The 13,606-nt window shown below is 32.6% G+C and overlaps 1 protein-coding gene across 3 annotated transcripts in view; it reads left to right on the plus strand.

Moving 5' to 3' along the window:
- LOC106668243 (nuclear hormone receptor FTZ-F1) overlaps positions 1-8,868 on the plus strand; it is an 89,947-nt gene extending 81,079 nt beyond the window's left edge. For 2 of the 3 annotated variants that reach the window (XM_014396799.2, XM_014396794.2), the window contains 3 exons: positions 7,577-7,838; positions 8,029-8,129; positions 8,507-8,868. In XM_014396799.2, coding sequence (XP_014252285.1) covers positions 7,577-7,838; positions 8,029-8,129; positions 8,507-8,653 — 510 coding nt within the window. In that variant the 3' untranslated portion in view covers positions 8,654-8,868. The remainder of the gene's footprint in view (positions 1-7,576; positions 7,839-8,028; positions 8,130-8,506) is intronic. The other variant, XM_014396795.2, reaches the window with a different exon arrangement.
- The last annotated feature ends 4,738 nt before the right edge of the window (positions 8,869-13,606 follow it).

Raw genomic sequence — 13,606 nt, forward strand, 5'->3', positions numbered from 1 at the left:
GCAATGATTAAGTATAGGTACAGAGGTATGGAAACAACTTGTTTGTTACCCCTTTACAAATTGTATCCAATGAAGAACAGAAAATTATTTTTTTGACTATTACTATTTTATGACCTTAAAGTTGTGTGATTTCCTCTTAGGGTCTGCGAGATGCAAAAGCTAAATTACCGATCAATTTAGCCTGTCGTCGCTTTGTTGGTTTATAGACGTGTTTCGGCATTTGACCTGTCGGTTTTTAGTTTGTCAGGGTTATAAGCAGGGTAAGGCCCACATACCCACCACTTAAATGGTGGCCATCTTAAGATGGCCGTAGCCAAAACGCGCCATACCACAATAGTGAGGCAAGGCAAAATAATTGAAAACGACCAATCTACAAATTACCAAATTCTGAATTTACAAAAAGTATTGCATAGTCGATATGAATTGAACATTAAAAAAGGAGGGAAAATTCGAAAGGTTGATTGAGATGGGAAGTTGGTGTCCGAGTGGATCGAAGTCACGATAGCTCAAGTGGTAGAATAGCGGCGTATTTAGCCGAAGGTCGTGGGTTCGAATCCCGCTCATGACAACTTTTTCATTTCAACCATTACCTTACATAAAGATTAATTAATTGAAAGAAGTTATTTGGTCAATCGAACCACGAAATATAATGGATTAAAAAAAGGGTTCAATTTAACTATGTTTAAAGTGTTTCTTACGAACAATTTTAATATCTTGTTCAATTTTCCCCTCGTCGTACTAATTACAGAAACTATTTACATTTTCATTTAAATTTTTACACTATTATTAAGACACAAGCTTTAAACCGGCGCGACTCGGAAAATATGAATCGCTGAGCCCGATCGACTGCAGACAACACAAAGGACTGTTCCAAAGGGGAAAGCGACACGTGGAAGGCAGGGTGTCTCAAAACAGTTTACGTAATTTAGGGACAAGCATGTTGTCGGTACACACGGTCCTAATAAAAGTTAAGCTGACCAATTGATAGTTTTTCCCTTGCAAGGACTATTTGTTCTCGCGTAAACATATTTTTTCATGGCATAGTTTTAATCTTTTGAGTAAAATGGGTCAAGTTTTAGGTCGAAGTGAATTTAAACCCTTTGCGCGGATTAATTAATCCTCCCAGGAAGATTCACAATAAAAATTATTTATAGGGATTATGCGTAAGTCATTTTTCAACTTTTCTTCCACAACATGCATTCACGTGATTTAATTCTGCGTCAAAACTACATTTAAAAATAGTTGTAAAGGGTGGTGTTGGTCGGTATTGATCGGTACTCAGCCTCGTCCTAGTGGCCTACAAAACGTTTTGAAGGCCTGGGAGCAACACGTTCCGACCACCCCAAAATAAAAGAATACAAAAAACCACCCGGAACGTCCCGATGAAGATTTACCAGGACGTTTTTCAATAAATCATGACAGATCATGCTGTTCTGGTTTCATAAGACGTATTCTGATTAGGGTTTTTATTTTGAAAGGAACAAACAAAACCAACAAGAATCAGAAGACAGGACGAACGGAAAAGATCAAGCGACAAACCCATGTCATTCGTCAAATCATACTATATAGCTAATTACTACTCCGAGAATTGATTAATATGCCAAAAGGATCATAGTAAATTCTCAGTTCATTTTTTCCAGAGGGTGTTAGGCGACATTCAATGCACGTTTGATTCAGTGTTACTGTTAGATCGTGCGTTTTAGTTCAATGTTATGCTGTGTTTTATGGATGGGAACAGACGTGAACGCATCTCAACAGAATTCAATAAAACTTATTCGGCATTTTTTATATACAGACTCGTCTCACTTTCAAAGACATTTTCAACTCATTTATTGAAATATGTACAGTCGAAGAAGAAGATAAATTAACAAAAAAATTTGCGATCCATTAAGCACAATTACTTCATGCATTTGTAATTTGATTAGCCAGCAAGTTTGGTCACATTTCGCCGTTTTCAGTGCTCTATTTTTTTGCTTCACCCTGTTTATATCCTCGACTAATTAAAAACCTAGCTAAAAGCTGCAACGCGTCTGTCAGGATAAACTATTATAGTTTATATGGATAATCGGAACAGACCCTAGGTGCCGCCTCGCAATCCTCAAGAAGAAATCTTGATTTAATACAGACGTAAAAGACCTGATTAAAATGTTCTCCCTGTTTATATCCCTGAATGACTAGAAACCACCTGGTAATTGGCTGAAAGGTGAAACGCGTCTGAACAACTAACAAGCCATGATCGGTAACGAACAACTTACAAGGTCTCTATATATTCAGAGACTCTCACCCTGTTTATATCCTAAACAGGTAAAAATTCACCTCTCGGCTGAAAGCTGCACGTGTCTGAAGACCAAACAAGTTGGTATAAGCAAATCAAAATAATCGGTAAAGAACAACTTACAAGATTATTTATTTAGAAATCGTGAGATGCGGTGTGGTGAGTTGTAGGTTTCAGATTATTTGATTCAGAGGGCCTTACCCTTTTTATACACCTAAACAGCTAAAACCTAAAAATGCTGCTTATTGTCTGAGCACTAAACGAGTGTTGATAGGCAGATCAAAGTAATCAGTAAAGAACAAATGAAAAAGACTACTTAAGAGTGTCTTCCCTCACCCTGCTTATAACCCTGAACAACTAAAAACCAAGTTCCAAGATGGCTAAAAGACACGTTGAAGACAAAACTAGCAAAGTTAGAAAGACCAAAATAATCGGTAAAGACCAATTTACAAGATTTCTAGATAAAGATTATCTTGCCTCAACCTGCTTATTCCCTGAGCAACTCAAAACCCAACCACTGAAGATGGCTAAAAACTGGAGCGCGATTGAACACTAAACTAGCGAAGTAGGCATACCAAAATGTTCGGTAATGACCAACTTACAAGATTATTAGATATTTAAGGTGTGTTACTTCACCCTGTTTTATCCCTGACCAACTAACAACCCAACTCTGAATAGGCTAAAAGCTGTAACGCGTCTTGACAACAAGCAAGCGATGTTAGACAGAGTATAATGATCGGAAACGATCAACTTACACTATTACATCAGTATCTAGCCTCACCGTGCTTATAACCTTGAAAAACTAAAAATTCACAACCGAAGATGGCTAAAAGCTGCCACGCGACTGAAAACAAATCAAGAGATAGGCTCGTAAAAATGATTTGTAACGAGCAACTGAAAAATTCATGTTGAACCGACATGTGGTCACGTGTTGGGACTTCCAAGATTGCGCAATGTCGAAACGCGTCGGAGTAATTAAACAAACCCATGAGTGAAGACGGACCAAATAAGTGGACCCTATGCCGGTTCAGCATGTGTTCACCTACCAGACCCATTACCAACTAACTGAAAAATTGCTAAATTTTAAGTGAATCATGATTACTAGCTGTCGAAACCTCTTGTTTCTGGTTTAAATTGGCTGTTTGCTCCATTAGAGTCTTAAGTCTGATTTAAGTCTGTTAAGCCCCTGTTTAAATAACGAACGGGTAAAGCAGGTAGAAATTTGCAGTCGCTTTGCATTCGATCTTTACAGACCTTCTAAAGAGTAAACCATTCTAGAGACTTCTGGGTTCTTTGGTCCTTTCTACCGAGTTGTCTAACGGCTGGAACTGCAGGACATTATCTTCTCCTATTGTGTGCCATGGACAGCAACGTCATCTTCTACTAGTCTGATTTAAATCTGAGACCCGCTTAAATAGAACGTCAAAGGTCCGAACTTGCATCCACCACAGGTTAGCAATTAGATCTCGATGTTTCATCACAAACAGTCGAGTAAAGGTTTTTGTCTTCGTGCAGACCATTGTTTCTTAAAACATTCTAGTGACTACTGTATGATTTGGGTTTTTCTTCAATATGCATCTGTCATCTTTGCCAGTCGATCTCACTAATGATAGTCAGAGCACATAGAACCAAAAGGTCATGGATGATCCAGGGATCGAACTGTCAGGGCTGATCAGATCGCATTAAGCTTTAGTGTAATAATGAATTAAACTGGCGACTGGTAGAGTTTTCAGCCAATTTGCCAGGCCGTACAATTTTAGAAAAATGGCTTTCATGTTATATTTCTTTGATGGGACGGAAAAGCACGATCAAATAAAGACCCGAGAAGAAGACTGCCTGTTGCGAGAAATGTGATCATTCGCATTCACGTTTCGTTTACCCATGGTTCTGACACAACTGTATTTTGGGTGTATTGCGAAAATTTTTAGGGTTTCTTCACACAAGTTTCAAGTCATCGGGTAACTTAATGATACCCAGAGATGTTTCTCCGTCCGTAATAAAAACACATCGGACAATTATAACAAAGGCACTACGTGCAGGCGATCCGTAAATTGAATTCTCAACGACCTTGCCTAGTTTTCTTTGTTGCGCAATCCTTCGCCTTCCGGAGGGTGTCTGTTCGCATCGGCTGCACTTTCCCTCGTGGTTTCCCTGTCGGTTCTATTTTAAATATCCTCGTTGAAGTCTACCCATCCAATTTTTTCAATGAAGATATTTATTTGAAATAAAGCGACTTCAGGAAGTGTACGTTTTAAAAAAATGACTCTAAGGACGGGAAATTTCCCAACTGAGATGATCATCAGTCGAAAGTCAAAATCCATCGCATTTCTTGCGCGAATTTGATTTTATTTTAGCGTTTTTATTGGAAGATAGGGACGGATTTGAATTTTTAATAATTCGTGTTATAAAATACAAGAAATACACCGACGTGAAGTGTTTTCGAAGCTAGTGCGATGAGTGTGAGCGCTTTCAGACGAGGAAGAACCTTGAGCGCAAGGCCCTTCCTCGTGTTGTGGCAACTTGGCACTCTTCTTGATCATCGTTACCGAAAAATTTCTAACGGTTTTTTAAACACGTGTTTTTCCGTATTTTCCACCTCGTACGAGAAAATCATGTGTTTTTGCTTGAAACCGGATCCTTTGGCACGAAAATGATCATCCACCTGGGTCTGATAAGCATCCTGTACTCGATTCTACTCTACTTCGCCTTCTCTTGCCTTTTCGTGTTCCTCACGGCGACCCTGACCACCAACTTCGTTTTCTTCGTCGTCTTTGATTGAATGTAAGACTTGAATGTTTGATATCGGTTTATTACACCATTGATGTTGGACGGTTTTGGTCTACCTACGTTCAGCAAATTTTGCCATTTTATTCTTAACTCAACCTTACATACGTTTTACATACGCCGGTTTGATTAAACAATGCAGTCAAAAAGTGAAAAACATTAATAAATGACATCTAATAAAAGTGTTTAGACTTCTTACTGAGAGCAATAAAAACTTATGCTTCAATTTTATACTTGTATTTATATTTTTATAAATATTATATTTTTCTCTTGCTCAAACCATAATAGACTATAGTATTTTTCATGGGGGGTACTAATAAATGCTACATTAAGACTGGATGTAACTATAAACTCACTCCTTAAAATTATTGTGTGTAAACCATATAGATATAATACAAAAAAAAATTAAGTGAATTTAAAGTAATGAATCAATACCAAATCTTTCTTAAATGTTCTTGTATATATAAAATATGTATATACATAAAAACAATCTTGTAACTAGTTCCATCAGTAAATATAACACAAGACACAATTCATAGGCTAACATTTTTACAATGTAAAAACTACGCAATGAATTTTTCATTAAATATGGCATTTCGTTTTTTCCCTTTTTTTAAGAGAGGATCATTATTCAAAATATCAAAAACAACAAAGAAAGTAAAAAATTTATAATTTCAAATTGGGCTTTTTTTTTCATATTACACGTTTATTCTGTACTGTATTACACTGTTTATTGTTTGTTCATTGGTTTGTTTTTCATTATCCTTTTATAAAAACATACTTTGTTTCTTTCTTTGAGGATCTCACACGCTACCTAGTACAGGCAGGGGATGTACAAAAATATTATTTCGTTCTAAATGGATCAAATTAACTTAGTTTGATCTTTTTTGATTATTTTGAGCAGCCTATCTTCATTTTGGCCTGTAAGATATGCTTCTAGTTTAGCCTTAAGTGATGAATCTGTGCAAACCTCAAAGGAAATCTCACAATTTAATTTGAAAAGCTGTTTAATTGTGCATGAAATTTTAAAAAAATGTATCATATGGAACGACATTAAAATATATTAGTCTAAAATATAAATTTTGTCTAGGAATAGTCTTCCATAAATAAATCCACTTACGATTTAGTAACATTTTTGAAGTAAAAAACATTTTTTATGTCATAATTTGATTTCATAAAATGGAATAGTCATTAAGTTGGCTTGCTTATGCCCCAGACAACTTGATAGTTGCTGCTTCTTTTTTATACCGTTCCTTAGGAAAAGATATGTTGGTGAGATCTCATATTGATCAATTTTTTTTTTTTTTCATTTCGGATCTTTCTGCTCTGTCAGACATAATTTGGCATTTTAATATTTTTAGTGGTGGATTTTGTGTTTTTAGTTGTTTCTTTTTAAATCTATAAGAAATACAAAAAGAAGATATTTCTTGACGATGTTTTAGGGAACAAATTTCAGTTGTTGTTGCCTATCCTCACTGTTTTTGGTCTGTCTTTCAGTATTTTTACATTTTTAGCAGTAGGTTTGTGTCTTTAGTGTTGTTTTTGCTTTTTAATTTATAAGAAATAGAAAAATGCAAGATTTCTTGTTGAGGTTTGAAAATTGATCATCATTAGTTGAGTTGTTTCCTTTCCTGTCCTATCTATCCTAAGTGTTTTGGCTTGTCGTTTGGCATTTTAGCATTTTTAGTGGTAGATTTGTGTATTTAATGATTTTTTTTAATCTATAAAAGATACAAAAATGTGAAGTTTGTGGGGCTGATCACTTGTAGTTGATGTTTCCTATCCTACCCTGTCTATTCTCGGGCTGCTCTTGCCTATTTTTTAGAATTTTTCATTTTTAGTGGTAGATTTGTATTGTGAGGTCTCTTTTTAATTCTATGTTAAAAAAAAAAAAAAAAGAGAGATTTCTTGTTGAGATTTGAAGAGTGATTAACTTGTTTTTGGGCTTTTTCTTGCCCTGCTTATCCCCTCGCTGTTTCAGTATGTCAAACATGTTTTGGCATTCGGTAAAAATCTTTTATAAAGTTTTTGATGAGTTCTGGGTCAATGAAATTGTTGATAAAGTAGTTTCCGATCACCCTGATTTGGTCTGTCATGCATTTCAGCATTTTGCCCTATTTGGTGGTCAGTTTGTGTGTTATTTCTTTATAAACCTATAAGAAATACAAAAAGGTAAGATTTCTTGTTGTGGTTTGAAGAGTGATGAACTTATAGTTGGTTTGTTTCCTGCCCTGCCTAATTTGTTCTTTTGGTCTGTCAGACATTTTTCAGCATTTTATCATTTTTAGTGGTAGGTTTGTTTTTTAGTAATATCTTGTTTTTTTTGTTTAAATCATTTTCAATTGCCTAGTTCTCTGACAAATATATTACAACATTTTGCCATACCCGGTGTATTTGTGCTGTTTGATTAATTAATAAAATGTTTATTATTTTATTATTTATCTTTTCTTTCTATTTCAATTACATTTTTTTAATTGCTTTTTTGTGTGTGTTATTTTTTTATATTTTTTTTTATTGGAGGTTGATGACCAGATGAAGTTACTCCAGCACTCGTGGTCGGACATGCTCGTGCTCGACCACATGCACCAAAGGATGCACAATTCACTGCCCGACGAAACGACACTACCAAATGGACAGAAGTTCGATCTGCTGAGCCTCGGCCTCTTGGGCGTTCCATCCCTCTCCGAGCCCTTTACAGAGATCACTACCAAACTCCAGGACCTCAAATTTGACCTGAGTGACTACATCTGCATCAAATTCCTCCTCCTACTCAACCCAGGTGAGACAACAGATGGGAAAATCTTGATGGAAATGTTTGTAAAGTCAATGGTCAATGTATCGGAAAAGTTTAAAAATAATTAATAAACTTTTATTAGTACTAAAGACTCTTTTTAACGTGAGCAACTGATAGCAAACGTTAATAGTGTTCATGTTATCTTGTTTAGTACATTATTTTTCTATGTTTACAGAAGTGAGAGGCCTGATGAATAGGAAACACGTCCAAGAAGGACATGAACAAGTTCAACAATCCCTTCATGACTACTGTCTGACAACATATCCACAAGTGCAGGTAGATGTACATCGATTTATGATATTTCTTACAATCCACTTTCGGTTTCACACTCTAAAAATTTAATAAACAACCAGTTTTTGTATTTTAAAAAATTTTCCCACTGATTTTTCAGTGATTGTGAAAATGTTTAATTGGAGCTAGTTATGTTAGTTCTAACGTTTGCTTATTTGTGAAACATTTACCGCATTTCTTGTAGAAGGCATGAATCAAAAGTAAATTTTATTTGGCAGAAACTGCAGTTGTGAAATCATTTGTCTTCAAACTTGCAGTTGAAGTATTGGTAAAACCATTTCTCACAATGTGTTGGTTATGAACTTCTGCTGATAAGGGCAACGAAAACATTGTTAATTTTTTTCTTCTTCTTTTTCTTTCAGGACAAGTTCAACAAACTCCTGCAGATCCTTCCCGAAATCCATAGATTGGCGACAACGGGTGAGGAACACCTGTACGTGAAACACTGTAACGGAAGTGCACCGACACAGACACTCCTCATGGAGATGCTTCACGCAAAGAGGAAGTAACAATATTAATAGATATGTCAAGGGACTCATTGCAAATTTACAATACTCCTTTAGGCAGAAGCATACAGGCGTACCGGCATCAAAATGCCAGCTTATTAGGCCAGTATGCCAATTTTGAAGGAGTAGGATAACTATAAAAAGAATTCTATTGTAAAAAGAACAACAATCTCCAATGTCCAATGTGCAATATTCATTTAAAGAGGAGAAGAAAAAAATCCGAAGAAAAGTGAGATTGCAGGTGTCATGTGTTCATAAGTTAATAAGCAGTTACCTGTTGTGTGCCCTAACCACAGTTTACCAGGCTCACAAGACAACTGTGTAAATTATAAAGAACAGTTTGTAGATTTTATTATGTTATGGTTATAGTTTTAAGTGTGTGATGTGCAAGACAGAAGGATTATTTGACTCTTTTTTAGATCTTATTGTTTAATAGAAAAGAGAAATGCCTTCAAAATATATATAAAATATAAAAAAAAAAATTAAAAATAAAATCTAAAAAAAATAAAAACAAAAAAAGTACAAAGCACATTATAAATTGCTTATTTTTTTATTGAAAAAAGGCATTATATAAACCAAGAAGTACATCTTTCATCTCGCAGGCCCAACACCAACCATATCTTTATTTTTTTTCCTAAAATAATGAATTGAATTTTATCATATATTGTTATTTGTTGTTTAAAAAAAAAATTGTTACCGACCTATCGCCTGCAGATTTTTGTTTTTAATAATATTTTAAATGTACAAACACTCAAAAATATATAAACGTATATTTTTTTGACGAAGATTGTTAAATTACTGTTATACATTCCAGTTTTACAAGAGGGTCTTGTTCTGGAAGGGATATTTTGGGCATCATAAAACAAAAATTTATTTATGTATAATTAATTATAAATCGTTATCCTCACAAAATTGCTAAAAGCATGTGAGGTGGATTCACATGGCTTGCAAGAAGAGAAAAAACAGTTGTGATTGAATTTTACTAATATATTTTTTAATAAAAATGTATAAAAACAATTTATAAAAAAAATCATTGTAAAAAAAGTTATATGTGTGTAAGTCAGCTTAAACCATAAGAAACACAAATTGCAACAATTTACATTCCAAAACGAAAGTTTCAACTTTTATTTTTCCTTTTGCCATAGTTAAATGATTAATTTTATTTTTTTTCCTTTTTGGTTATGGCTAATTTCCATTAGACATTGCACATTTTCTCTTGTCTTTCTTATCAACTAATTTTGTTTCTTTACTTGTTAACACGTTTGGGGTCATGGTGTTGGTACATGTATTGATTTTAACTTTTTGATTTTTTAAATTTTTTTTTCTTGAAAACCGTAAAGAAAAATAATTTTTAAAGGCCAGCGTTTGTTGTTTTAAATAAGGAAATCTAAATAAAAGTTGGCCTTTAACAATTTGATAATTATTTTAAAAAAACTAATAACTTTTGACAGTTTTAGTTGATATTTTTGGTATGCATGTTTCCTGTTAAGATATTTTATTAAGTTTTAAAAAAAAATGTGTTTTTTGTTTCTAGTTTGAAATATTTTTATGGTTTTGATCCGTTAAAAAAAGATAAACAAATAAGAGTTACCAGTTATAACATGGATTAATTGTAAAAATTGGACCCAACTGTGATCAGTCACCACTTTTGTGACATGTGACATAGATTAAGAGTAAATGGTATTTTTAGTCTTTATGACAAAATATGCATGATTTTGTTTGTATTTTATAGTTTTTATTAATACAAGAATATATAATAGTTTAAAAAATAATTTACCAGCTACAAATAAATTGTTTTAATAAATTCTTTATCAGGCGTGTAAGAGAGTTGAACGTGCGAGAGAGAGTTATCGAGTGAGTGAGATTGATAAAGAAAAATCGATGCAGAAAAACCTTAAAAAGATTTCCACAAGAAATATTTCACACATTTTTTTCCATATGATTCATTACTGTAAAACTTCTGTGTGAATGGTTCTGTGTGGAATTTGAGTTTTTTTTTATTATTGTAAGAGTATGTTTTTTTTGTCACAGTTACCTACTGGAACTAACTATTAGATGAAAAAGTTGTTAAAAGAAAATATATAATTTTAAATTTTACAATCCCAGACCAAAATTAGCGTCCACTGTTTCGGCCGTTTTGTGGCGGATTAGAAAAAGAAGAGAAAAAAACTTGCACTCAATCGCATATTTTTAATTGTAAAATGCGTTATGTATAATAACAAACATCTGTCTTCGCTGTCAACAGATTGATCTGTTTCTATCTAAAAGTATGATACTTTTCAAAAAATCTGCCTTGCTAAAGAAACATTTTTTAAGATCTCCACTAGCACACATTTAATTAAGTTCCCTAATAACACAATTATCTCTTCAAGAGCAGGGTTTGAGTCTCGTTACATTTTATAATGTGTACTTAAAGATAATTTGGATTTTTTTATTCAAATCGGGAGAATACAGAGGCTCTTCCAGAACTTGTTAAAATTTTATGAAATGTTCTAATGAAAAGTTACTGTATTAGTGAAATGAAATATATTTCTACTTACCTAAGTTGTGTAGTTTGAACGATTTCTATAATTTTTATAGAACGAGGTTTTTTTAAATTGCAGGCACTATCTTCAGCCACCTGAAAATTAAATATAGATCAATGTTCAAGTTTATGCGTGTGTTGAAAACTTTCACTCAAAACGTTTAAAATACAAGGTAAATCTGTTTGCGAAATAGAGGTTTGTTTAAATACAAACGTCGATTTTTTTTTCCCCTAAAAAAATTTGTAAATATGCATAACTTTTTAAAATTATATTTTTGTCTTTTGGTTTTCTGTTCTTTTTAGACAGCATATGTATGTGCAATGTATAAAAAAAATAATAATGTGAATGAGATATAAATTATGTATATTTTTTGTTTAATGCTGTCCATTTTTTACACTGCCAGGCTTTTTAAATGATCTGTCACTTAATTGAAATGATGGAAACATTAATCAATCCAATATAATATGAAAAAATGTACATTTTTCTATGTATGCTGTAAATTTTGTGATGATTAAAAGAAAGAAATTGGTATTTTAGTATGAGAATATATTATATATTTTTATGGAAAGTGTTATATAGAAAGAAGAAGCAAGGGGGAGCAGTTATTAGAATTTCTTTTAATTGGAAAAAAAAGAAAGTGATAATTGAAAAAAGTGTATTGTGATTAAAGAGAATTTATTTTTAAAAAAGATATTAAATTACTATGAGAATTTTTAAGAACTTCAGTTAAAATTTTGATCCCGGTTATAAAAATTAGATAGAAAAAAATTCATATATTCTATTTACTGTTACATTTGAGCAGAATTTTATGATTATAGATTATTTGATGAACATCACATTTATTTTTTTCTGGTCTAATGTTTTTTAAAATCTTGTTGAATTGAGAAAAAAAAATTATTTCTAGCAAAATCGATACAATGAATACGAGCCTACATATAATATTATATAACATGCACATTAATAAATGAGAAATTACTTAAATATTTTATTCAACTTATTTTTGTACACAATTTTGGAAGTGTCTAGTTTTACATAATAAACAAAAAACACAAAACAAAAAACTTTTATGTATATTTTTTAATTGTTTTTTCTTTTATTATAAATGTATTCATTTTTCTTTGTCTGTGAAAATATTTATCAAGCAAAATATATAAATAATTATATGTATATGAGGATGATAAAAAATTAACAATAAGTATTTAAAACAATCAGAGAGCACAATATGATATATTGTGATGTTTGATTACTTGTGTCAAATAACCAAGATTTCTTGTGATGATTTTGTAATAATTTGTTTTTAAACTGTCACAGATTTCCTCTGTCCTGTAACCTACCATTCATTATTTTTAAATATTGTTTATTAAGACATGGAAAATTGTTACCTCAATTTATATAGTTAACTTGTATTTTTACCATTTTAACAAGTCAGCATTACCATGTTAATAATTAATGGCGGCTACTGTTGCATTATGTCAGTGTATATATATTATAGGCATCTTTTATGCAGATGCTATTGTTTTTTCATCTCTGGTTGAAAGATGGCCTCACTTTGTCAATAACTTGTATGTATATAGTCTTAGGTTCTTTATTGTAGAGTAAAATAAAAAATAATAAAGGGAGTAAAAAGTAAATCTTTTATTATTATTTCTATTATTATGATTATGATTATTATTATTATAGTTCTTAACTTATTATAATTTTTGTATTACCAGATAATAAAATGGTAAACAGTAATAAATTGACATGGTGAAACTGTCCTTCTTCCAGTTACTAAATATTGTGGATGAAATGTAGATATAAATAAAAGCAAAATATTTTATCTGTCTCCTGTTATTTGCTACTTGCTTGTGCCTTTAAATGACCCAACATCACTTTTTGCTATGGTTTGTATTTTTTAGACCCACCACACTATAAACTTTTAGTTGAATAGGATATATTATTTTTAGTTGAATAGGATAAAACCTTTTGCAATGTCTGACCAAGATCTGTTTGGTGACGAAGACACTGAGAGCATTCAAGATTCTCAGTACTGCTCGGAGACTAGAATGCTCAAGCATTACTGGAGCTATGAGAATGGCCCCCATTGTCACCCTGGAAGTCTTCCTGAATCCCACTATATCTTTCATCTGGAGAAAGCAGAGCCACAATTAACATTCTCACAATAACCTACTCATAAAAATAAGTAATAAAAATTCAGAAGGAACTTCAGGAGACAAATTTATAGGGATGCCAGTTGACGCCATGAACTCCCAAAATTCAGATTTGATAAGAAATTTCAAATTAAAATACCTGATATGCAGATGGCTCTAAGACGGTAGGGGCCAGCAACTGGTATCTATGAAAATTAACCAATGACGAATGCAAATAATACTTGGGAAATATTCCACTCTTTCGAGCAGAAAATGTAACTATAGAACACTGTGCCAAGGAG

The sequence above is a fragment of the Cimex lectularius genome, unplaced genomic scaffold (assembly GCF_000648675.2).
Source record: "Cimex lectularius strain Harlan isolate CLEC.00 unplaced genomic scaffold, Clec_2.1 scaffold391, whole genome shotgun sequence".
Taxonomy (NCBI): domain Eukaryota; kingdom Metazoa; phylum Arthropoda; class Insecta; order Hemiptera; family Cimicidae; genus Cimex; species Cimex lectularius.